Source organism: Scophthalmus maximus, chromosome 11 (genome assembly GCF_022379125.1).
Source record: "Scophthalmus maximus strain ysfricsl-2021 chromosome 11, ASM2237912v1, whole genome shotgun sequence".
NCBI classification, from domain to species: domain Eukaryota; kingdom Metazoa; phylum Chordata; class Actinopteri; order Pleuronectiformes; family Scophthalmidae; genus Scophthalmus; species Scophthalmus maximus.
Window position 1 is genome coordinate 17117344 of NC_061525.1, and position 25678 is coordinate 17143021.

A 25678-nucleotide genomic window follows, 5' to 3' on the forward strand; every position below is an offset into this window, starting at 1 on the left:
AAGTCACTCAGATTTTCACTTAGATTTTGAGTTTTGTTGAAACAGTTCAGAGTTGTGGATTTACAGTAACTGTGTTCATTTTTGGAAGCATTATATTGAGAGATGTTTCAAATATTTATTTTCTGGTATAAAACAAGCCGACAAATGTTTTGAAATAAAACGTGGGCCACAAACTACGTGTTTTCTAAAACTGTTTCAACAAAAACTGAACATAATCTTTTGTTATTGTGTCGTCCCAATGTGTTCAATATTAAAAACAAATCATATGATGCCATGGGAAAAAAATGTCATAGCCATGAGATATTGAAATATTCCAAGATGTTTTTATTTAAAAAAAAGAATCTCTCAAGAGTGTATTTCACCTACCTGGTAATTTATTTTTCAAAAACGTTTCACTCCCTGTTCTCATTTAGACCAAAGCCCCAGCTTTTGTCCAGTTTTCCTTAATTGACAGATACAATTAAATAAATTGCCATTATTGAATAAAATTAAATGGTAACTGGAAAAATAATTGTGTGGTAAAACAACCCAATCCCTTTTTTTTTTTTTATCCATTTATGAAATAAAAAATACTGAAACCAAATAAAAGTCCATATTCTAATTATTGTAATAACAATCTGAGCTTTAAACTTTTACTGGAATGTTTCACGACAGCATGGTTTAATTGCATCATAATTGTTCTTGTCTTGACTCTTTCCAAACAAAAATCTGTGCTCGTATTCGATCATTTGTCTTATTATTAGTCTCCAGGTATGAAGGACGGGTGTGTCGCAGGACCAGCACGAATTGAATTATGTGACGGAAATTGTCATTTTCTTAAACAGAGCTGCTGTTCGCGTCGTCAAGGAAACCTGAGCATCTCCTACTGGGACAGGGCGGCAACAACAAAAAAGACTTCATCATACCCAATCACAGGAGCGTGCTTCTCCAGAGGGGCGAGCTGTCGAGGGGTTTCTAATGCTCTTAACAAACAAAGTCTTTAATGCGACACGATTTACAGCCTCGACCTCCACACGTCCCCTTCCTCTGCCCGCTCCGTCTGGACGGGCTCCTTTGTCCTCGCGCGTGGCTCGACGCCATCTGCTCCATGTTAATTACAGGAGGATTATTTGGGGACGTGAGGGAGAAGGAGCGCCACCTCAGCTGCCCCCTTTCTTTTCCTTTTTCTCATAAACATGCATGAAGTCGCAGACTTTTAATAATGGCACCGCCTGCGGTTCCTTTCCCCCCTCGCAACACGTTCCCTCCGCGGTGTACGGTTGCCGGGTGACGTCAGCGTCCCAGCGGCAGCGGCGGGCTGTGGAAGAGGAGAGGTCGACCTCCGGGATGCGGTTCTCCCTCAGCCCGGACTCGCGCTGCGAGCACCGCCCGGACGTTCTCCTGCCGCCGACCGGCGACGCGTGTCGCGGGCGATGTTGCGAGCGGCCGTGACGACGTGGACTGCGGAGCGGACGCCGCCGAGTGAGTGCGTCGGCCGTTAGCTCCGCGGGCTAGCGACGTTAGCGGCGCTTCTTTTTCCTTTTTCTCCATCGCAACCACGGTGGAGATCAAATTGGGCAAAGGCGGAAAACCGCCCGCCGAGTTAACTCGTTCCCACTCGACCGTGGCTTCTTGTTTTTCAGCTTTTTTTCCTCATAAAACGGACTTTTTCAGCTTCCGTTAGCTAACAACAGATAATGTGTTGTCATGGCGACCAAAGTTAAAAAAGTGTGGGGGGGAGGTTTCCAGGCCAACCACCACAAGATGGAGACAGATTTTTGTCTTTTCTCCAGCCAGTGGTTTAAACCCCAAAAGTGTGTGTGTGTGTGTGTGTGTGTGTGTGTGTGTGTGTGTGTGTGTGTGTGTGTGTGTGGTATATTCTCTCATGTGCTTCTCATTTTGTGTCTCTAATTCAGACCTGACTGCAGCAGGATGTCGTCGTCTGCCAGTGAGTCCACTTCGCCCGTGCTCTGCGGCTTTTCAATATATTCATACTTTAGTCAAATTGGGGAATTCGCAAGAAACAAAATGTTAAAAATGAGTTTTGAAGTTTATTTCCAGACTGACAACAGCAAATCATATCGGCGGTCTGAAACAGGTGTAGGCTGAAGCTCAATGCTTACAATGCCTACACTTTTTAAACAAATCATATTTGAAAAATATATATTTTTAAATGATAACCCTCTTAATTATAGACAAAAATAATAAACAAAACAATCATACAGTTGCACAATCCAGAACTAGACAAACACAGCGTACTTATCATTTACCCCCTTTTTTTTGACATTACTTGCTTTCAGCTCAACCGTTTTCATATTGTTTCAGTACATTATTTTTAAACAGTTTTGATAACTTACTGTTTAAAAAACAAGAACTGATACAACAGATATTAGATACATGTTTGTTTGGCTCAGTGCAGTGAATTGTGGGTTACAAATAGCTCTTGGGTGAAGACTGTGTCGAGGCCGTTTTAAAGTGCACATCAAGTGTGTGCCAAGTTTACCGTGTATTAGTATTTTTCCCAACGTGGGACACACCAGTCTACTACCTGTCAGTGTGTGAACACCTGTTAATTGGAGTTGCCCCACTTTCAGCCATACTTGTTATTTTTGTGTCATCCCAGTTGAGCTGATGACCAGGCGGGTCAGGCCACAGCGGCAGCAGCAGCCCCTGCTCATGAACTTGCATCTGCTGGCCAATCCTGGAGACTCCCTGCTGCTGCAGCACACCCTGGACCGCCTGCTGCGCTGGCTCTGCCCGAGCCTTCGCATCTTCCACGTGTCAGAGAGGGCCGCCCCGTTCAGAAGTTACACCCGCCTCTGTCCCGTGGCAGGTAAGGATCACTCGGGTCTTTCAGTGGCAGGGGTGCGGAGACGTGTTGTGCTTGTACATGTAATCCCATTGCACATCTTGTATGTGGAGTTTTTTTTCTCAGTAAACAGGACAAATTATTATTTCCACATGTGGAAACAAGACTTGTTTACAGATGTTAAACTTTCTGTTCATGTAAAAAAACAAAACTTAAATGTTGTACTCTTAGCTGAATACTGCCATCCCACATCGAGCTCCCCCTGCCAGAATGGCATCTGTTTTTATTTAAGGTTGTTCGAGCATAAAAACTTTGCCAAAAACGTTTCAGGCTACCCTTCCTTGGCCATCACTTTCTTCCTCCACGAGGCCTATGGAGAGGAACGAATCCTCAAAGTGCTGGACTTCTTTCAAAGGCCTCCCTGGCAGTACCATCACACCGAGAGCTGCGGCAACCGAACCGGAGGGATTAACATTACCTCCACCAGCTCCCCTGCCAACGCCCAGCTACGGCCCTATCTGCTGCCCAGCAGGGACTTCTACAGTTTGGGTGCAGGCATGCCTGTGTGGGGGGTTCGACCGGTGCACTGCGGAGGAGAAATTCTACGCGTGACACTGTACAGTGGATATGAAAACTATGAGGATGCCGTGCGGTTGTATGAAACGGTGCTGCAGCGACAGGCAGAGGAGCAGAAGACTGGTTTCTGCTGGTTCACCCTCCACTCAGGTAACTCTTCTTTTGGTCTTGTTGTTGTTGTGCTCCGCTCTGTTTTGGCCCGTTGCGCTCATTTCTCCCCCATACACACACAGAGCCAGGGTTGTGTCTGCAGCTCGCTTTGAAGCAGTTGTCACCTGGGGTTCGGGTGGAGCCGTGCAGCTCTGCCGCGCTGCAGTTTAGTGTGGATGAAATTGGCCAACTGGTCCCACTGCTGCCCAACCCCTGCACACCCATCAGCAATACTCGCTGGCAGACAGAAGACCTCGATGGCAACAAGGTTCTGTTCCAGGTGAGTACAGTTGTCTACCTCATTTGAACCTGCAGATATATTGTGGACGTGATGTGAAAATGTATTTGTGGCTAGTGCTAAACATAATTTTTGTTGTTGTTGTTGCGTCTCAAATCTTTTTCATTGGTGCCATTGATTTTTAATGTGACATTACATACATTACATACACTTTTGAGACACAACCCAACAAAATCAGTCACAATCTTACAGAATAATCAGTGTTGTTGGGTTGGATACCCTTTATGAGCCCAAAATTGGAAAAAAAATATCGAACTTATTATGTCCAAACCCATAAGACGAGACAGCATCACTTCAACAATAGGAAAGAACTAATACTGACGTGTCAATCCATTTTGTGACAATGAAGAGGCATGTGGTCACGGTCTTTCACAGAATAAACTCAAAGCTGTCAGAAAGCCATATGTTCGATGCGTGTGCGTTAATGCTGTCAAAGTTACTTAACATGCTTCAATCCCTCTAGTCCGGCTGTTAAATCATAATCCCTCTCCTCCTGTCCTTCCTGTGCTACAGGTGAAAACCCCAGCTCAGCCTCAGCGACCTTTGACCTGTGCTTTCCCCCCGACCTGCCCCAGTGTGTCCCCTCGAGGAACGCAGCTCAGGAGCTCGGGTCAGGGCCACAGCCCGTCACCCTGCGGCCTCACTACTCCCCTGCCCTGGCAAACACACAGACAAGGCAAGTGCACAAGAAAAAAGATGTGTGGGGTAAGGCAGCTGCACTGAGCTGTATCTACAGTGTGATAAAACTACTACCGTTGGTACTCTCCAAGTCAAAGATTCATTGTCAGAAAACGCCAGAGGCCTCAGCCTGCTGGAGAGGACTTCATCATCACTGGTAGTGAGAAGTCTATAAATTACCACAGCGCTGAGTTGTCAGAGTGAGCTGTTAATTTTCCCACCGCTCCCAAACAGCCAGTGTATTAGGGTGATCATTTTTATTTGGCAGTGTATTGCGTGTGAGACTGGAATCATAATGGGCCAAAAATGAACGAGGCTGAATGTGTAGTCTTAATGTTTGAAATGAATTATTAAAGTTCAGGCCAAGTAGCTGAACTGAAGTGGGTCCGTCTTCTGCAGCAAGGTTATGTAACTTGTTCCTGCTGCAGACTCGTCTCATCCAAGATATTTAAAAACATTTAAATTATAGTTTTAGCTTTTTAATTAAAACGTATCAAACACATAATGTTTGTTAGTTTTAGACGTCAAGGTTGAGAAACAATTTTTCTACCATCACCTTGAATTGACACCAGACTGAATAATTATCACATTACATTACATACATCCTGAATTACATCAGGAGAACATTTCAACTGTCCACTTTTATGACACTGCTCCATGTGTCTGGGTTTGTTTGTAGGTCACAGGCCGCGCAGTGACCCTCTCCTGGAGAAGCTCCATGGAGGAGGGGGTGGAGCGGAGAGCCTGGGGTCAGGGAGCTGCTGCAGCACGCCTCCCGGCAGCTCCTGTTACTCATCCCAGCACAGCAGCCCCGCCCCGCCCTCATCCTCCAATCAACCAGACTCTCCTTTGCGCCCCTCCATCACACACTCCCTCTCCCACCTCCTTCTGGAAGAGGACGAGGAGGTGCCAGAGACCAACGTGGATACGGGAGTCCCCGTCTCCCCTCGCGCTGATGCAGCCACCAAACCGATCGTTCGCTCTCCCTCCGTAGACCTTTTGGCGACTTTTCATTCCGAGAGACCCGCGGCCGTCGGGGCTTCGGCTGTGGAAAGTTTTGCCAGGGAGTTGAGTGAGGGTCTGCCACGGACACACTCGCAGCCTCAGGACCCCTCCAGGATGTGGGGCTGTGACGGTCATATAGATGGAGCCAGGGAGGGCTGCGACAGTAGGACGATGGCAGTGGGACAGAGCCCGTCCAAAGGGCCTGTGGTAGAGAACAGGACGACTGCTGGGCTGCTGTCAGCATGCACAAACAATGGGGAGCCAGTAGATGAGTTCTTCATCTGAACACCTGCCCCTGTGCCACATGCTGTGGTAATGATCACAGTGCAAACACATATCACACGGAGAAGATGAGAAACCCTTTAAAAGAGGATCAGAAGTTAAAGAAGGTGTCAGTGCTCTGGAAACCTCAAGCTCAGCCGCAGGAGACACTTTTCACTTGAGTGTGTTGGTTTATAAACTCTTATAATGTTGTTACAGAGCTGAAACCAGGTTTCACATAGTGAAACTAGAGCCTAGTGGCGTTTGCTCCTATTTGTTTTAAATGCACTTCAAATGATCATTGTTCTAGTATTTGTGTGTTGGAAGGTAGAAGTGGTGCACTAGACCTGCCCAAATTACAGTGATGAAGAAAATGCTCCCCAACTCATTGTTTCCCCCTTAGATAGACAACTGTTAACAGGATTTTCTTAAGAACTATTCAAGAGGACCCGTGGAAGCGTTTAATACTAACAATTGTTATGTACAGTAGAGCTGCAACAGTTAATCGATTAATTGATTAGTAATCGATTACTAAATTAATCGCCAACTCTTTTGATAATCGGTTCAAGTAGTTTTTACGAAAAAAAAGTCAAAATCCTCTGATTTCAGCTTCTTAAATGTGAATATTTTCTGGTTTCTTTGCTCCTCTGTGACAGTCAAATGAATATCTTTGGTGTGCGGACAAAACAAAACTTCATCTTTGAGTTTTGGGAAACACAGTCAACATTTTTTCACCATTTCACCCACAACTAATCGATTAATCGATAAAATTAACGACAGATTAATCAATTATGAAAAAATCGTTAGTTGCAGCCCTAATGTACAGCAAACAGCCCAACTGTGTCCCCGGGCCTCAGAACAGTTAATTACTGTAATGCCACAGTAAGCCGAGGGATCAGCAGCGAGTTTATGAAGTGAAAACTTAGCAGGTGTTGGATTGATTACTTTGCGACAGATGGGAGCTAAACCCACAGCGTCTCGCACGGGGGCCCGTGACCATTGTACTGATGACCGCAGTTTAGAGACGAGTCTCATAAAAAGATATTTTGGGCGAGGAAAAACAGTATTTTTTTTCACTACTTTGGTCACATTATTCTCCTCCACAAGGACAAAACTTCCTGTCGATCTTCACGACCTTCAGTTGAGACACTGTTGATGCGCAGGGCAGCTCAAACATGTGAATGTGTGAAACTGTTAACTGTTAATGGGTTTTACTGGAAAAAATAGGAAGCTTGCTTCGCCAGGAGAAGATGTTCAGTGATGCAGAGAAATTCCATAGGACCGTAGTATTAAAGACAGTTGAACAAAATGGTTTCACGTTGTCAAATGATGAAGGTGTTTTGTGTGTCTTCTGACGGATGTTTCCTCGACTGAAGGTTCAGAATTCAATAGCTGTGGGATTAGCGCTCAGTGTACGGTGAGTTGAATAGACACTGATCTACGTGCGTAGCAACAGACTTCCGCTTTTTTCCTGCAGTAACGTACAAAAAAACCACAAAAATATAAAAGATAATGTTCTGGCAGGGGTTGCACGGTGGTTAGCATTCGAATCCCGGTTCAAAGCAACCAGGGCCTTTCTGTGTGGAGGTTGCATGTTCTCCCCGTGTATGCGTCAGTTCTCTCCGGGTTCTCCGGCTTCCTCCCACAGTCCAAAGACACGCAGAATGGGGTTAGGTCAATTGGAGACAAAATTGCTCTAAATTGACCGTATGTGTGAATGTGCGAGTGAATGGTTGTCCGTCTCTGTATGTGGCCCTGCGATAGGCTGGCGACCTGTCCAGGGTGAACCCCGCCTCTCGCCCAATGTCAGCTGGGATTGGCCCCCCCCCCCGTGAGCCTTAAATGGATAAAGCGGTAGATGATGGATGGATGGATGTTCTGGCAGGTTGTCGGTTGAATTCTGGATGTTTTTTCTAGATGCACCGTCGCCTTGCAGACGGAAGGTTCAGCGAGGGTTTTCCTCCCACAGTGTGGATGTCGCTCTCTCCCTCTGTGTGATGGACTGCTGGATTAGCCGTATATAAACCAGACGGGAATTCATTTGATTGGATTTGAAAACACTCACAGCTGAACAATGTTTCTCATCGTATTGTCCAAACAGTTGGAGCTCAGCGGTGATGAAGATTAAGTCCTCCTCCAAAAGTAAGTTATTTATACAATATCTGACACTGTTGAAAACAGGACAAAAAATACAAATCTGTTGTTTTCTCTTGTCAGTGTGCAAAATACTACAAGAGCAATAAAAAGAATAATCTGGTTTTGAAAGATCAAACTTCAGTGTCATATTGTCGCCACCTAAAACCTGTTCACTTTACAGCGCTCAGTTCTGTTATTATTTATTACTAAAATAATCTATATACAGTCATGTTAATATTGCTCTGCAGTATAAATACTGTATGTGCTTTGAAAATGTACAAACCGAAGGGACTTGTGTCTGTTAGTGTGACCTTTTGAGCCATCCTGAGCGTGGGCTTGAGAGGCCTCGGTGTTACAGTATCAACAAATTGCACCTCATCTCTGGCTGACAGCTCCGCCTGCTGGTCAGAGAATGTCGTTGCTCCGAGGAGTGTTGCCGCAGCCCGTCCAGCTCAGGTCCTTGGCCCACTGACCCTCTCTGGTGACCCGCACCTTGACCGGGTCGAACCTCCAGAAGCGCTGTTCTCTGAACAGGTAGAGGCGTCCGCCCGGACGCGTCAGCGCCCCGTTGGTCCCCTGCGGCACCCCGGTCCAGTCCGTCAGCCTGCGGGGGTAGTAGGGCTCTTGGCGCAGGGTGCCGAGGTTAAGCACAGAGTAGCGGGAGCCCTTGAAGAGGACCATGTGACCCAAGGGTGTGTAGAAGAAGGCACAGTCTGGGTGGCGAGGCAGCCCCAGGTCACTGCTCCTCCTGGGGAAGCCGGGGTCCAGAACGCTGCCTGTGTAGCGCCACATCCGCTTCCCTGCAGTGTGAGAGAAGAGGATTCTTTTTATTGTGTGTGTGTAATTATAAGAGGTCCACAAATTTCATGCGGTACTTAACATTGTAACATGCAGCACAAATTCACTCTGTCACTTCCCCTGCTGTCATACTTCTACTAAGACTTCTATGAGAATAAGATCTGGTCTTTTAAAAACTATGAATACACCTTCCAAAGGACAGTCAGTTTCATCTTGCACCTTTATCCAAAGAGTCTCAGGATGATGTATTTTGAAGTTCAGTGTCTTGAGAAATAGCATAGAATAGAATAGAGGCCTTTTATTGTCATTGCACATGTAAACTGCACAACGAAATTTGTAAAACTTTTCCCATTGGTGCATTTGCACAGCAAACATACATTCACTTTCAAATTAAAAAGAAGACGCATACAATTATCTAAAAAGAAGTACATAAATAAAATGTTGACTGAGCATATATTGCAGATAGAATTTAAATGGATGGTTATGCAAGTAAAGATTTTACATTGTCCACAATTGCACATATTTCCAGATTGCACATTGTCCATGAATATGTGTTTTGAATGAAGTGTGTGTGTGTGTGTGTGTGTGTGTGTGTGTGTGTGTGTGTGTGTGTGTGTGTGTGTGTGTGTGTGTGTGTGTGTGTGTGTGTGTGTGTGTGTGTGTGTGTGTGTGTGTGTGTGTGTGTGTGTGTGTGTGTGTGTGTGTGTGTGTGTGAGAGAAATGCGGCCTGCTACTTGAGACAGAAACCTGTCAGTATAATGTTTCCTTCAACTCTCAGACAACAGTTGACAAAAGGAAAAAGTGGAGATGATGTATGGAGTGAAAATATTGCCTTACATTAACACATTAACACCATTTGTTTTTTTAACAACAGAGTTATACTCCTTCAAACACATTATTAGCTTTTAGCACAAACTCCTTCACAGTTACAGCTGGGGCCTTAAGTGCAGCATCATGTCTTCAAATAGCACTTTCCTACTTGAAGGGTAACGGTGAAATCTATTTTTAGGCTTAAACCTATGCGTGAAGTCAGCCGACAGGTTACAGGGTTGTCTTTAGAAGGAAGTGTGAGCGGCAATTAATGAGCTCAGCGGAGCAGCACCTTTGAAGAAATACCACTTGGAGTCCGGGGGGGAGAAGGCAGCAGCCTCGATGGCAGGAGGGAGGTCGGGCCAGCGCTGACGGAGGGGCAGCGGGCCGCTCACACTGCCCTCGGCCGACACCGTCCAGTACACACTGCCCCGGAACACCAGCACGGTGTCGTTCTGGTCTGCGCACATACAGAAAGAGCACATGGGGTGAGTGTACGTGTGTCACATGAAACAAGGTTCATTCTTTACCTCGTCAGCAGCTCGACTCAGTTTACGTTAACGACGGCTCCACAGAGGATTCAACTGCATCACATGGTCATCTGCACCATTCTATTTCTGATTTTGTTTCATGTCAAGTCATTTTGCAATGCAGTTATGACGGGGGGGTCACAAGTTGACAGGATTCTCTTTCATTTCTGCATTTCTTTGAAGCCACGCCTGTGAGCACAGCCTTCCACGAAGGATGTGGCGTAATGTTCTTTGCTAATGATGTTCAATGTGGAACTTGCCCATAGTGATGGCATCAAAGACGCCCTGGCAGTAGAGCGGCTGGTCTGTGGTCTTGTGCCTGTTGTGGAGCTCCGTGAACTCCCACTCCTGCAGCGCAGCGTGCAACACCTGGCCCGGCAGCCTCACGGGCCGCTCACCTGACGGCTTACCTGAGGCAAAGATGAAGCAACAGAACGACGGAGGCAAACAACAGATTGGTTACATAGAGGTTGTTATTTGAAACCTTCAATGACCAGACAAAGCTCTCAGGACAGACAGTAGGCCACAGTATGTTAGAGAGCAGCCTAATTTGACATGCATGGCAAAAATTATTTCATATATTTCAAATTAAAAGACAAACTAAGCAGGACTTTATGGGATGCGACTGATGGATGACGACATACTACATAGTAAATTTTAAAAAAATTAGGATTGAGAGCGAGCACACACTGGAACCTGAAAACTTATTTGACTTGCGGCACCAAAGCAACAAGCACGCTTTACATATTTATTTTATTTGCCTAGTTGCAGACTCCTGCCACAAGAAGTGGAACGAAAGAAAAAAGCAGGACACACTGAAAGCACGAAAGTAAATGACGCCGCTCGAGACGTGATTACAGACAATTTGTTTGCGAGCCGAGGATCTGAACAAACATTTGTGTAGGAGGTGGATAAAATCAACGCACCCACGATAACCGGAGGAACACTGCAGGAAGAATAGATATACAGAGCATGGTGGATAACACACGGACTGCTGTACTGTGTGTGTGTGTGTGTGTGTGTGTGTGTGTGTGTGTGTGTGTGTGTGTGTGTGTGTGTGTGTGTGTGTGTGTGTGTGTGTGTGTGTGTGTGTGTGTGTGTGTGTGTGTGTGTGTGTGTGTGTGTGTGTGTGTGTGTGAGTGAGTGAGTGAACGAGCGAAGGAGCAGTGTGTTGTGAGATAAGAGCTGGATGTCTGACTTCACTCAAACACAAAACCTCCCTCCGCATTCTCTGTTTACATTCATCAGAGTCGGTCGAGGCCTTCATATCATGATACTGTGCAGTGATATTTATCCTCCTGTTATGCATATTATTCTGTCGCATGAGCAGCCTTCAAATCTTAAATGTTGTTGTGGTACTTTAATACATAACCCTACATTATATTCTATTGGATTATGTTTTGTATTTAGAATCTGAACCTGCAAAGTGACTCTGTGGCTGCAGAATCAATGTGTTGAGGTAAAAGTATAAAGATGCTTCAAATGAAAATACTCAAGTGAAGCACAACTTTTATTCAAGTCTAGTACCCTTATAAAAATAAGAACTTAAACAACGTGTTGTTTATTTCTGCCCCTCACATTCGTGTACAGGACTGGAGAATGTATGTCTGTGACCGTAACTAAGTACGTTTACTTGAGTACTGTACTCAAACATACAGTTGTGATATTTGTACTCTAGATTTCCCAATTGATGCTACTTAATACGTTTACTCCACTGAAATTCAGAGAGAAATGTTGTTCGTCTCCACTACATTTGTTTGGCGTCTATTGTCAGACATTACTTTGATAAAGAAATCAGATACAGATTGTATTTGAACTTTTAAAATGCCTCACATTTACATTAACACATTAACAAATTGTTCAAATTGTTCAAATAATCCAATAATATGAGCTTTTTATTAATAATCTGTAACACATACACTGGGTTATCGTTAGTTTTCTCCATTGTGTACTTTTATTATTCCTGATTTAAGTACATTTTACTTACAGTACTTGTGTACATTTGGAATGCAGGACTTTTTACGTGATTTTACAGTGAGATATTTTCTCTGCCCCTAAGGATCTCAACACTTTTTTACTCCCTGAACATACTGTACTTCGTCTTATAAGGGGAGGAACAACACACGTGTCTTTCAATGTGCGGTGCTTCGAGGGTTTTTCATGTTTCTCGTCACTGAGCAAATCTGATCACGTCTGAAGACGCGTCTGCTTTTTGTCAGATCACAATGCCAACACCAGGGGACGGTTCTCACACGCACGCAGCGTAAAGCTCATATCTCTGAGCAGATGTAGTGTCTTCGCGGCGCCCGCAGTCCTGTCAGCTGCGGTTCTCGTCCACGTCCGTCTCTGGAGCGGTTTGACATTTACATGGGAGCAGCTGCAGTCTGCAGGAATCACTGCCACGGGGCGGAGATCGGGTTGGAAAGCATACAGGGGGAAAAGCAAACGCCGCACTTTGCCCAGCTCCACCTGAGCGAAAAGGTTCGTCCTGGATGAACTTTTTGAGAAGCGATAAAAAGCTGCTGCTCTGTGGTGCCAGTAACTGACAAGGCTGGCAAATAACTTTTTAGGAAGCTGAGGCCAGGATGTTTCCAGAGGCCGAGCAGATGGGACTCCTCAGACGTCTGACGGGAAAGAGGGCATCTGGACGCGGCCTGACCGCAAGCTCCTGTTGAGCCGAATCTCAGGCTTTGACTACAATTATCCAGACGATTGTAAGACGGTCCGGCAGCAGCCATTGCAAAAAAACACTTTTTTTTTTTTTTAAAGACAGCGGCCCCCTTTGCAGCTGCTTTACACACTCGTCTCAGGGCCACAGCGAGGAAAGTACTTTGCGCATTGCGGTCGGCAACCTGGAGGTTCGAAACACGGCACCGTCACAGAGGACATCCGGTGGTTATGAAGTTATACTTATTATGCACACACATTTCAAGAGGACCACGTGCTCGTGCTCGTGCAAGTGCAGCGGGAGCAATGAGAGAACTCTGCAGACGCACATGTGGAAACCTGCCTCACACATGCCAGGAGGGACACGCACACACACACACACACACACACTTACAGTCAACAGAAACTGTTGTATTTGTATGTAACACTCCCACACTCGGCAACGGCACCAGTAATCTATCACAACAGACTCCAAGGTAAACACTGTGGGTGAAACACTGACGGGACAGGTAATAATAAAATAGAAGATAGTCAACAGTGTGAGTGTGTGTGTGTGTGTGTGTGTTATTTTCACATTCACAACAACACCGCTGCCCTCACAGCCAAACCTCCTTATCCCAGCAGCTACAGAAGTGAAACTGATTGAACACTTTTCCTGCTGTTGAGGACAATCCTGACTAGAAACACCATGTACCAAAACACCGCGAATCTTGAACTGCAAAATGTTTTCTGCTCTTTGTCCTTCTGTCCTGTAAATGACGCATTTTTCAGTTCATCTCTTTCACAAACAATGCAGCCATGGACTTTGAATCACCCTCATAGCTGTTGACTTTATTTCTCAAGAACTTTGAATGTGTAGCGGGGAGGATGACAGCTTTTCTTTTTCTTTTTTCTGGTCAGGTTTTGATAATCTGCTGGAGCCCTTCTCCTTATTCTCATTCTGCCTCTCAGACCCTTTCACAGCTCAGTGCCATGACTCTGGATTTAATGGGCCACAGAGCCTACCTCTGTGTTTCCTCAAAGACAGTCTGGATTCAAAACAAGCCAGTAATTCATGTAATTGGTTCTATGTATTTCAATAATAGTCCCGTCTAAACTGCGGCCTCATTTCACCATCTTTAAGTGGTCCTGGACCATTTGTCATCTGTCCACAGATGGGGTTTTTTAATCTTTCAACCCCTCAGACGTTAAACCTGAGACAAATATCTTTGTGTGTCCGTCGGAGGTTCTATGTTTAACACTCCTCCCGACCTTGGGACCACACACTTTCTATTTAACAAAGAAAAGCTGGATTTTAAATCTGGAAACGGATTTAAAGTGAAGCCTTTGAGCACCGCTAGTGAAGTTCGTAAGAGTCCATAACAACCCCCCCCTCTCCTCCATAAATAGGACACATGGCATTGAACAGATCACCATGAAAAGGACCGTCCTCTCACCGTACAGCTGCTGCACGGCGATGATGTCGTCCCAGCTCGGCACAAGGTTGCGGCCGAGTTTCCTGTAGTACGGCGACATCAGTGCGTGGCGCACCGGGGAGTGGTCCAGTCCAAGAGTGTGTCCGATCTCATGGGCGGTCACCATGAACAGGTTGTGTCCCTTGTGGCCGTTCAGCGTCCACCTCTCTGCCATGTCGAAGTGGGCCTCGCCCCGGCGAGGGAGGAAGGCGTGAGCCAGGGTTCCCCCTGAGGACCGGAGCAGAAGAAGAAAGAGGCAACGTGTCACATCAAAATCAGAGTAAAGTCTTACGTGTACATTTCCTTTCACGCTGTTTACGAATGTTACCGTGTACATTATTGTATCTACCAATCAAACCTAATCAATACGATCTGATACATAGATCTGTTGATGACGTGAATCTGTGTGTGGTTGACCCTGACCCGGTCCGTCGAAGGCGTTGCTGGCCCCGTCGTTGTGGTCTCCCTCGTAAAAGGCCAGCCGGATGTCGGCGGGGCCTCCAGGGGCCTCCTGGAAGAGCAGGCCCGACACGTTGCTCCACAGCTGGAAGGCTGCACGCACCACCAGCCGCACCGAGCCCAGAGACAGGTGGCGAGGCCGGTTCACTATCTGGTAGGTCAGGTGACGTTTGTACCACTTCTCGGCTGGAGATCACACACGCACAGACACAGACACACACACACACACACACACACACACACACTCACACACAGACACACACACACAGACACACACAGAGAGAGAGAGAGAATTATGAAACTCAACACCTTATTCATCAAAACCAAACAGCCAGTGCAACTGAAGATGCTGCCAGTGTTCCTTTGAGCAGAAATTGGTCTATAAAACATAATTTACTGCAAAGAACAGACACACATTTGAAAACGTTGGATGGATATTTAAATGGTATGGGACATTTACTTCTCTGCCGCAAATAGGAAAAGAAAAAAGAAGATTATCATATTTAAAAAAGGGTATCAGTTTACACATTTGTGAAAAAGAATAATGAAAGAAAGCTTCAAACACATGCAGTGGTTCATGTCCACCGTCAGAAATGAAACTCTAACAGGTAACTGTCCTTTATATTCTGCGTTTCTTCGCCTTACTGTATCAAAACAAACTATTTTAAAGTGAAGTCTCGTTTTCTGACATTTCATAGGTGCAACAAATTTTCTGCAAAATAACTGACAAAGAACACGATTGGTTGCAGGAATGATTAGTTTTCACGTAACTAATCAGTCAGTTTTCTTTCAGCCTGGTTTGAATTCATGCTTGGTGTTTGTATTGAGTTTGACATGTAAATTCTCTTTGTGTAATCATTTGCTCTCCGGACAGTTATACTATTTATTTCCCACTGGAGAAGCTACGTGTTTATACGTGTGAGCATATCCTGTATTATAAATCCAAATGCCAGATATGGTATGGTATCAACTGGGATGTTTTGGAGAACCACTTCGTCTCATCCAACGGGTTGAGCCAAAATGACAGGTTACACATGTTGGTGCGCAGCTGAGTAAACTATCGGGCAAGCCTGACCAAACTGTTTACTCCATCACGTGTGTGCGGTTTCTCAGCTTGGACGTAACCACGTGTGCCGCGGACTTCATGAATGTCCCGTTTGCTCCTGGGATAGAGGGGAAGGGTGGAGTTAAATTCTGCCGTCCTTTTAATTTACAAGACTCTAATCCCTTTCTCGTATGCATAGGATTACACAATGTAATATAATATACAAGTATACGAAACACGGCAAACACACACGCAAGCTCTCAAACGTGCAGCACGCCTCCACGCCTCTCAGGAAACAGTCATTAGATAATATGGACCTTTAAGGAGAGGCAGCTGCTGAGGCCGGACGCTCGCTCCGACTGTTCAAGCCCAGAGAGTGTGAGAGTGGACAGAGCTGGTGGAAAACATTTTCAATGAGAGGGATTTTAAAACAATCACAATCTATTGTGAATCATCTCTGCAAGTAGCCAACGTTTCTCAACTCAAAACCGATCTTTCCAGGGTGGAGTGGTGACAAATTTTTCATATTTTACAGACTTTTTAAATTTTTTCCAATTTGGCAAGAGATTGCTGAGTCGATAATAAAAAAAAAACAGTTGATTAGACGTTGATAGCTGCATTATAAAATCTTCAATACACTTATCTCATTATCTCAATATAAACCATATGAAGAACACAGGGACAATGGACTACATATAGTGCATGTGCCTATAGGAAGTAACAATTAGACTGTATACAAAGTCCCTAAAACCTGTTTCTAAATATGGTTACTTCTGGTTTCAAGAAACCACGATGTCGCAGCTCAAAAAATACAAAACCTCCAGACTTCAAAACTGCAGTCGACAAACCAAAGGGTGACATCGCAGCGGGTTGTGGACATGGATGTAAGACATGACGAATGCTATTAACAGGCCCTGTTCATGACCACGACCCTGTTGTGTGAAAATATCAACAATCGTGAAGATCTGATTTGAATAAGTCTCAAACAGTCAAAAAATACTGACAGACGCCTCTTTGAAGCAGGATTAACCTAAAGGAAAAGGTCGTGCACTTTAAAAGCCTTTGTGTGGGTCAGATGGTTTCAGAGGGTGACACACAGGATGAGTGCTACAGTCCCACTCAGTGGAAGTAGTACCTGCATGCAGCTGCGTATGAGATGACTTGGCCCAGGAGCTTTATGGATTTACACATCCTTAAACCTTTGAGGCTTAGCCGTGAAGTGGCAGCACAAATCAAAAACACTTTACAATTGTCAAAATATTTAAAACTGCAGCCAACATATGTCTGGGCCCCGTCGTGGAGGTGGGAGGTCTGCACACGAGACTGCATCACACACGCAGTCCCGCAGCCCCACTCTGACTGCACTTTTGGCCGAGCTCAGCTAAATAACACACACAGCGCAGAGTCATGTGAAAGATGAGGGCGATAAGCAAGAGGTACGCACTTACATATTGTGAATTACCAAGAGGCCTCAACAGCACCACGGGGAGAGGGAAATGTCTGAATATCTGGTCTGGAGCCATTAAGGGGTTGGCAATGACATCAGTGTGTGTGTGTGTGTGTGTGTGTGTGTGTGTGTGTGTGTGTGTGTGTGTGTGTGTGTGTGTAAACATAAACAGAATGTGTGCTACAGCAGCAACTTGGGAGTTGTATAAACTTGATAATTGGCATTTTAGTTGACAGAAATATCAGATGGTAAAAGTGGAGGTACCTGGGCCCTCGATCGCTGTGATCACTTGAGGGAATAACAGTCATCCACTGATTTACATTCAAAGCCAACACACACAAAAAAAAACTGCAGGCTTTCATGTCACCATCTTCAAAACCTGCATTTCCCAGTAAAAGTCGGATTTTTACAAATCATTCATCACTTGATCGGGTTCCTCAGCTGAAGTCAGTGAGACACTTGAACACACTCACTTGCTTTCTCCACGTTACTCTCCCAGATGAGCCGCTGTATGTGCATCAGGACGTGAGCAGATCTGTATTCTCAGCAGAGCTCAGGCGCCTCGCTCTCCGACCCAGACCGCCGCAGAGTAATCGGTCCCCAAGGACGGCAGGGGGAGCCAGGAAGGCCAATGCACAAGACATTCCACGACTTCCCGTGTGGAAGCAATTAACATCATGTCCTCTACAGCAGCAGTGGTTATCACCGACATTAGGAAGTGACTGAGATCATCTGATAGCTGAAGTTATTGTTTGTGGAGGTGCAGGGAGATTTTGTTTGTTTCTGGTGTCGAGGAGGCCGTTTGACACGCGCACACGAACGCACACGCACACACGCACACACACACACACACACACACACACACACACAAGGCCGATGTGTGTCCGATTTGAAGGTGTACCTCACAAAGAGAAAAATACTGGCAGAAATGTGCAAATGTCTTTGATATGGCAGACAATTCCTTAATGACGACTTTGTTCTTTTTATAATTGATTAACTATTTGGTCTAAAAAATGTAGGAGAAGTCTCCTGCCTGCGCTACGTTGTCTCCTCTACTGAGCTAAATGCTGATGTTCAACATGTGTAATGTTTATCGTGTTCACCATTTTACATTTAGCTGTGAGGACACCGGACTAACTGTCTGAACCAACTCTCATGGCAATCCGTCCAGTTGTTGTCAAGTTGTTGTCAGTCTGCGCCACAGTGAGACTGACAGACCGCCGCTGTTATCAGGGCTCCAAATGCCCATCACAATTTCCCACAGCCCGAGCTGACGTTTTGACAAACAAGTCAAACAGCCGAACACATTTTAATCGAAAACTGATATGAGACAGAGCGATGTGGCAAGTCGTCACGTTTTAGAAGCTGGAACGAAGAGCTTCGACAACAAATCAGTGAACGCAAGAGGTAAGTTTGAGTGTGGGCGATATCATCGGCTGACCGCGGCGGCCTCCAGTGAGCAAACACACAGCTGAACTGTTCTGTGCACGCTGTTACAACAAATGGTCCGGTGTGCTGTAAAATGCCAATTAGGTGGTTAACAGTTTCCAGGACCAGGGCGCAGAACCATGAGCGAACACCTCTGAAACACACGCACGCACACACACACACACACACAAACAAACACATCTATACACACACACACACACCTATCGCACTTATAGCACTTATCTGGGACCAGGGCGGTGGAATGCCAGTTCTGTAAATATCAGTGGGAACGACCATTAGATGCGACCACAAGTCAAGGTCTGTTTTCGGTTTCCACGGAGCTCGGCGGCGGCCATGTTCCCGCTACACCACTTCACACCACAGCTGCCGTGGGAACAAACGGGCCTCACTGAGCAGCCGGTGTCGGCCTGTCGAGGACAATTCAGTCAAAAAAATCAAGGATGGCTTGGAGGGAAAGTGGGAGAGTGTATGAAAAAGGTTGACTGAAGTCTTGTTTTGCGTATCGACACTCGTATACGTTTGGATGATGCCCCGCCATCGAAAAAATGTCAATTGTGTTCACTTGTTTATTCTTCACAGCCGTCACCTCATTAGTGCAGAGTTCAAACAACAAACATTTGATGTTTACCATTAAAAAGGTATATTCATGTGATTAAAGAATTAACAGAGAATAGTATCAAAAAATCGAGTGTTACTGTAAAAGTATCCTGTTAATGATCCATCCATCCATTGGCCTATCCTCTGCACGGAGCTCGGAGATTGCGCACCTCGGATTCCTGGATGCGTCTGTTCATCCGGATCCGCTCCAAACTTTAATGGGGTCATGCCTCCATAAAAAAATCATTTGGACATTGGATCAGTGGTTATTTGAGTTATCCCACTGATAGACAAACAAACGGCAATGAAAACGTGGCCTCCTTAGAATGGGTGCTATCAATTTGGAGTCACCAATGAACCCTGCTTTGTACCGTGCGGAGAACCCCGGAGGAACCCGGCAGAGGCACAGGGGAAAAAATGCAGACTCCACACGCAGAAAAGGCCCCAGTCAAATTCAGAGTTCAATCCCCGGAGCCACTTCCTGTGAGGCCACAGTTATGCCAGCTAACCACTTTATCACCGTGCCGCCCCATATAAATGATGCATGAAGCATGACGCGTGGTTCTCCTGTTTCATATCACATGGGCTGCTTGACTCTGGCTCTTGAATTACAAGGTATTGAGTTAAAAGAATTTTTTGTTGTGCTATCACCCACCTACTTTAATTATTAAAACGTGAAAAATACCGTGAGAAAAAATTGCAGCAACATGACCTTCCGGAAACCTGTGTCCAATGTAAGAGTACGTTCAATATTAACTTGCTCTTTCACTTTTATCGTTGAAAAAAAGTTCAAAGCATGTATTAGCAAAAGACAAGAAGAGGAATTAAGGAATAAAGATATGAAAATTGTGGAGATACAGTATTTCTGTAGTGGTGACCCGACCGGACAGACGCTGCCCTCTCTGATAGAATATAGCCAAAACATAAAATCAAAGAGGCTTTCAAATCATCCAGCTTGACTCTGCCAAAGTAAATGTCTGAACATGAACCTCTTCATGTCTCTTCGTGAAAGCCTCGGGTGGCCACGCAGCTGCTGCTGCTTCTCGCGGACAACGCAACGTGACGTCTGAGTTCAAGGTGGCAACACTGTTGCGTAGCACGATACAGTTCAGTTATTACACCGACAACACCACATCAGTGGATATACGTCTGACCAGAGGGTGCAAAAGTATCCGCCATCAACGCCGCTCTTTGTGTTACCGCACTGCCGCCCGTCACGCGAGTCGTGTCCGGGACTAGAATAATGACAAGAGAGTTGTTTTCTTTGCTCCAGAGCAGGCCGTGGTCCTGCCAAACAGCCAGTCTCTCAGCAGGGAGCCCACTCATTCAGCCAGCGGAGGCATGTGGTCACGGAGAGAGACACAGCTTGGCAAACAATGTAATCCAGTCAGTCAGCTGTGGGTGTGTTTACAGGTACCAGAAGGAACGTGTCAGGTACTGACACGAAGAGGTCGGCGGCAGACGTCAGCCACAACCGCATTCCCTGAACATTCGCCAACCCCGTCAGTGACAGGGAGGAATGTGGAGGCCGGAGGCACATGGAGGGATGGAGGGAGGGAGGGAGGGAGCCGGAAAATCCAATCTCCCTCTCCTGGTGCTGTCGCCGGGCTGCTGCCCATCACAGGGAGGGCGAGACGGGTGACAGCATCACAGAAAGACTCAAATACATCGGGTTTATTACACATGGTACTAACAGTCCGCCCTCCAGCGCGGCCGCGGGATGCGAATGTACCGAGATCTACGCCTGAAACGGCCTCCCCTTTTTTTCACATTTCGTCTCACTTTTCGCCCGATTTCCCTGATATCTGACTTGATAGTTGATAGTTGTTGTCAGCCACATTGGCAGCTGCGTGGCTCGGAGGATGGTCGCTCCACCACTTTGGTCCACAGTGTGAGTTAGTGCAGGTTTTAAATGGCTGCAGACATTTAGTATTGCTGAGACGTGATGCGGACCAACAGACAAACAGAGGCGGCCCAAACCCTTCATGGCGGAGGTAATAATCCAAATGAAGTCATTTTTTTATTCAAAAACATTAATGCTGATCAAAGTGAAGTGATAATAACCATCGAATACAAAGAGAGGTGCATCCATCAAACCATCTGAAGACCCCCCCAAAAAATCATCATGCTTGGGAGATTTTGTCCACTTGAATATTTCCCAGACACGTTTATTATACGCGAGCAGAAATTACAAGTTTCTGCAGTTTTCAGAGATTCACTACGACGTACCCTGAGATAAGAAGGCAGGATCTTGTGCTCAATCACTTCACGGAGTCAAGCAAGAGGTGCGGCTGCTCCCAGCTACGCTCTTAACCACCTGTGAGCACATCCCGCGGTCTTTAGTCAGGTCAAATTGCAGCAATCTGCAATCAACTAATGAACTCCTTTATTACTGTGCTCATTGGGCTGGATCTCCAATAGCGGTCCCCGCGGTTTATTCGAACCAAATTTGAGTCAACACTCAAACGACACGATAAAAAAAAAAAAGTGATTGCAGATTTCTCAGAGGTCCGGAGAGAAACGGGAAACTGACACTGGAGCAGCAGGATATACTGCTGTTGTTGACATCTTGTTTGACACAGTGAGAAATAAAACTCTCCAGTGAGTGAAATGGTCCTTTTGACTCACGGGACCCTCAGACGGGCGTTTAGCTCCTAAACTAAAGGTGTTGATGTTGTGTGTAACAAGGCCGACGCGTGCGCCCTCAGACACTCCATCTCGTCATTCAGTAGACGAAGGTGGACACTCCCAGGTAACTGTTGGCTCTTTACGACCGCTCCACAATGGGACACACAAAACCTCCACTCACAGGACAATGGATCCTATCTGTTGCTTTGCGAGGGTCTCGCACACACTCGAACAACACACGCACAAACACGGTGCGTCTCACAAAAGTACCTTGTGCGACCGAGCGCTTCCTGCGGCTCCGAGGCGGCCCAGCGGCGGCCCTCCTCCCAGTGAAGATGGCGTTGACTCTCCGAGCCCAGGTGTGCCGGCTGCCCTCGTCCGACACCCCGCAGCGGGGCTCCGTCATCTGCCTCAGCGTGGCGCCGTCAAGTTCACCCGTGACGGGGAGCCGGGACAACCACTGGAAGCCGCTGCAGAGAGAGGGAAGCGTTTTTTTTCGTAACGCTCCTCCTGAGGCTTGTGTGAACGAACAGGAATTTAAAAAATGCTTCCCACCGAGCTTGAGATGCCTGATTTTAGAATGTGAAGCCTTACTGGTGCTTCGGAGCAATTCAATATATGCTGTATGTGGATGGTTGCCACCGTCACCTTATAGCAATGCGGCTCCACACACTTGATACCTGATCTGGGAATCAGGCGGGCTTAGAGAGGTTAAACATGTAATTGCTTAAACGTAACGCTGTGTCATGAAGCAGTGGAGGATTTATCAGAGGCATTGCTTGTTGAAGGGGGAGGAGGAGGAGAAGAAGAAGTGAGGCTCATCACGTTCATGATTATTATCTAGATTTTTGACAATACAAGCTGAAAGGACCAGCGTTGGAGATTTTGAGATTTTGGGGTGCGTCGCTGGGAGGATGCAGATTGCAACCAACTCAATTAAATTAAGGCCATAAACACCTCAAGCAAAATCTTTACTGACGTTTAAGATCAAGTGAGAAGTAGAGGAGTCATTTTCTCATCAACTTCTACACAAACTGACTTATTTTGCCAATTTGGTCATTTGAGAAAATACAAGTTTCAGGCACTTCCTCATCAGCTGCACTTTCCAGACCCGGTGCTTGCTTCCATTTTTAATACAGAGTCTGTGGTTAAAAACGTGAAAGACGTTTGCTTTTGTCTGTTCTGGGCTACTGTAGCACCGTGGTGGTGAAACACGGTGGGCCCAGGTGGAAGAGGAGCCGACGATATAAGGGCTGAGCATATTGAACTCCAGACCCCTTCTGACTTCTTATTTACCAGAGCCAGCAGGCATCACTCCAAATCTGAGTGATCTAAATGTGCATACCTGACTATCTGGACATATATGACCATCACACAGCTCACTAAGTCAACGCCCAGTCAAGTCTTTCAACCCGAGCAAAGCCTTTCAGTCACTTTTCATTTTAGTACAGGCAGTATATGGGCCAGAGGGCGAGGTTCTTTAAATTCCTGCATGGTTCAGAGAGGGTTCAGCTGCGCTTTTCCAGTGCAGAGGTGAGGGTGTGTTTTACTGCCCTGCGCCGACACACAGGCCCTGAGGCTTGTCCAGCAGCGAGCTCGCCCCTTCGCCCCGATGAACACCCTCCACCAGCTGACTCTGCTCGGCAGCGTGGAAGGAGAAAACAAATACAGTCTGGCTTTGTTCTAAAAAGTCACATCCCACCTCTGTGGGATCTTTGATGACGTCGCTATGGGAAAGACGCTTTACAGGTTGAAGACCAGCTGAATCACCTACCTGATGGCTGACTGCACCTCGACCTCATTGTGGATGTGGTCCTCCTGATGGAGGTAGCCGTACTTTTCCAGAAAAACCTGCAATTGTAGTGCTGCTTGTAAATACTTCGTCAGATATGCTCCAGCAAAACATATAAATCCATCTGAAAACTCCAGAACAAAAACACTTTTTTTCCAAGTGCCTCTCTGTAAATAATCTGCTTCAATATTGAAGTCCATTATTTTAGACAACGAGCTGCTGATTTTACAGACCAGCAATCTCACATGCTTCTCATAAAAACACACTCCGGTAAATTCCCAGAGAGGCATAACTTCCGGTGAGAGAAAAAAAACCCTGAATAATCATTAAAGTGTAAAGACAATTTTCCATTTGTGCAGTATCTGATGTAGGTTGCCAAGAAAGGATGTACACACCTAGACCACCCATAGGAGAAAGAAACCCCCTCCCTGAAAATTCATAGTTATTATTTCACAAGAATTTCATGTAAACACACAAGTCGAGAATAGTTCAGAGGAAAAAACCTGTAAAATACAGTCAGAGAAAAATGAACCAACGGGGGACGTGGCGACAGATGTTGTTGCATTATGGTTTTACGATTAATTATGTTGATGGTTTGGTATTACAATCTTTCAGTCATCGCCCTTTATGTGTTGTGAACCATGACTACAGATGTGGCGTGGGTGGGATGGAAATTAAAATTGAGCAGAAGACAGCTGTAAACAGGGAATGTGCAACAAAAATGTCCCTTTTGTCCCATTGCAGACACAGAAATATGCCAGAGGGCTTTGTTTTTTTATGTACCAACAAGAGTGAAGCTGCTCAGACACATGTAGTAGCCTGATGCTGTGTGGCTTTACAGCTCTGATGAAGGAAAATGCGAAGCCCGTGGAGGGAGAGCAAACAAAGTGCAGTCTGCACCACAGTGAGGCAATTAAACTGTAAAATCCTCAAAAACACCCTGAGACACAAATGGTAGTATTTTCTCTTCAAAGTGGGCTTGGTCCCTTCTTTGTCTAAATCTGTCACTCACTTCAACTGTTACCAGAGAGAGACAATAAAGTTGCTCCATTTACTCTTCCTCTCGTGCTCAGACACGCACGCCTTTGAGATATTCTTTGATTATTAGTTTGACGACCAGATATTCTTAATATTAGTTTCACAATCAGCCTCCAGGGGAAATTCCTCTAATAGCTCGACAGTGGTGTTGATTTTTTTCTTCTTCTTCCATTTTAAAGGGCCTTGTCATTTTAAAAGGGACATAATTCACTTTGTTCGGGGTCACATCTAATCTTCCAAGTATAGGAATGAAAACAATTGCTAAATGAACAGTTTTCTTCCTCTGATTGTATACAATTGGGGTTGTGGCAACAAATTCTTATTACATTTGATAAAAGGTGACAAAATACACAATTGCCATAATGAATTGTTTCAGAAAACAAAGTCAATATGTATTATGTCCTTTGGGGGGCTATGCATTAATAAAGTATATGTTCATTTGGTTGTCTGCGGTGTTTTACAGAGACGTGCAGAGAAAATCCTACGTGTTGAGCCTGGATTGTGTTTGTGGTCAACAGAAGTCAGAAACACAAACGGGCTCATCTGGCAGCATTGCTGCATTAAAAAGAACCGTCATCGCCAACTTCACACAAGGGAAAAGTAAATGGTGCCGAGTTATTATCCATGTTTTAAAACGTGAAGTGTAAAACCCATTAATTCAAAATGTGTTCACGAGCAATAGATCAACGCTATTGAAGAGTTCTGGAGAGAAAAACCAAAACTAAATCCACTTCTTTCTCCATCATAAGCTGCTTAATTTCCACCCATTACGCGGACAAAGGGCTGCTTTGAATCCACTTCTGGATTAAAACCTTTAAACCATTAGTTTCGCTGTGTGTTTTTTTCGCCTCTCTCTTCCTACAGGACTACCTCAGGGTCTGGGAGCAGCGCTGATCCTCCGGCCGTCTGAGCGGTGATGAGGGCGGTCACAGTCACGATCCAGGCCGCCCTCGTGTTGCGGCCATCCCCGCGCCGCTGCTCCGGAGCTCGTCGGCGGCTCATTGCGGGACGCGCCGCGCCGCGCGCTCCGCTCGCCGCTCCGCTCGCCGCTCCGCTCGCCGCTCGCCGCTCC

The 25678-nt window shown here is 45.8% G+C and overlaps 2 protein-coding genes across 2 annotated transcripts; one reads left to right on the forward strand and one right to left on the reverse strand.

Moving 5' to 3' along the window:
* Nucleotides 1-872: 872 nt before the first annotated feature.
* On the forward strand, nt 873-6364 carry LOC118299201 (protein FAM124B). The gene is made up of 7 exons (XM_035622711.2): nt 873-1461; nt 1896-1927; nt 2603-2812; nt 3119-3514; nt 3598-3794; nt 4326-4488; nt 5170-6364. Exons 2-7 carry the CDS (start codon nt 1912-1914, stop codon nt 5778-5780), a joined length of 1593 nt encoding a protein of 530 aa, XP_035478604.2. The 5' UTR covers nt 873-1461; nt 1896-1911; the 3' UTR covers nt 5781-6364.
* Nucleotides 6365-7891: 1527 nt separating this feature from the next.
* mmp28 (matrix metallopeptidase 28) lies at nt 7892-25666 on the reverse strand. Its single transcript, XM_035623815.2, has 8 exons — nt 25477-25666; nt 23551-23627; nt 22047-22246; nt 14575-14796; nt 14134-14379; nt 10291-10440; nt 9793-9960; nt 7892-8692 (listed from the first exon to the last, which is right to left on the reverse strand). Exons 1-8 carry the CDS (start codon nt 25606-25608, stop codon nt 8298-8300), a joined length of 1590 nt encoding a protein of 529 aa, XP_035479708.2. The 5' UTR covers nt 25609-25666; the 3' UTR covers nt 7892-8297.
* Nucleotides 25667-25678: the final 12 nt, after the last annotated feature.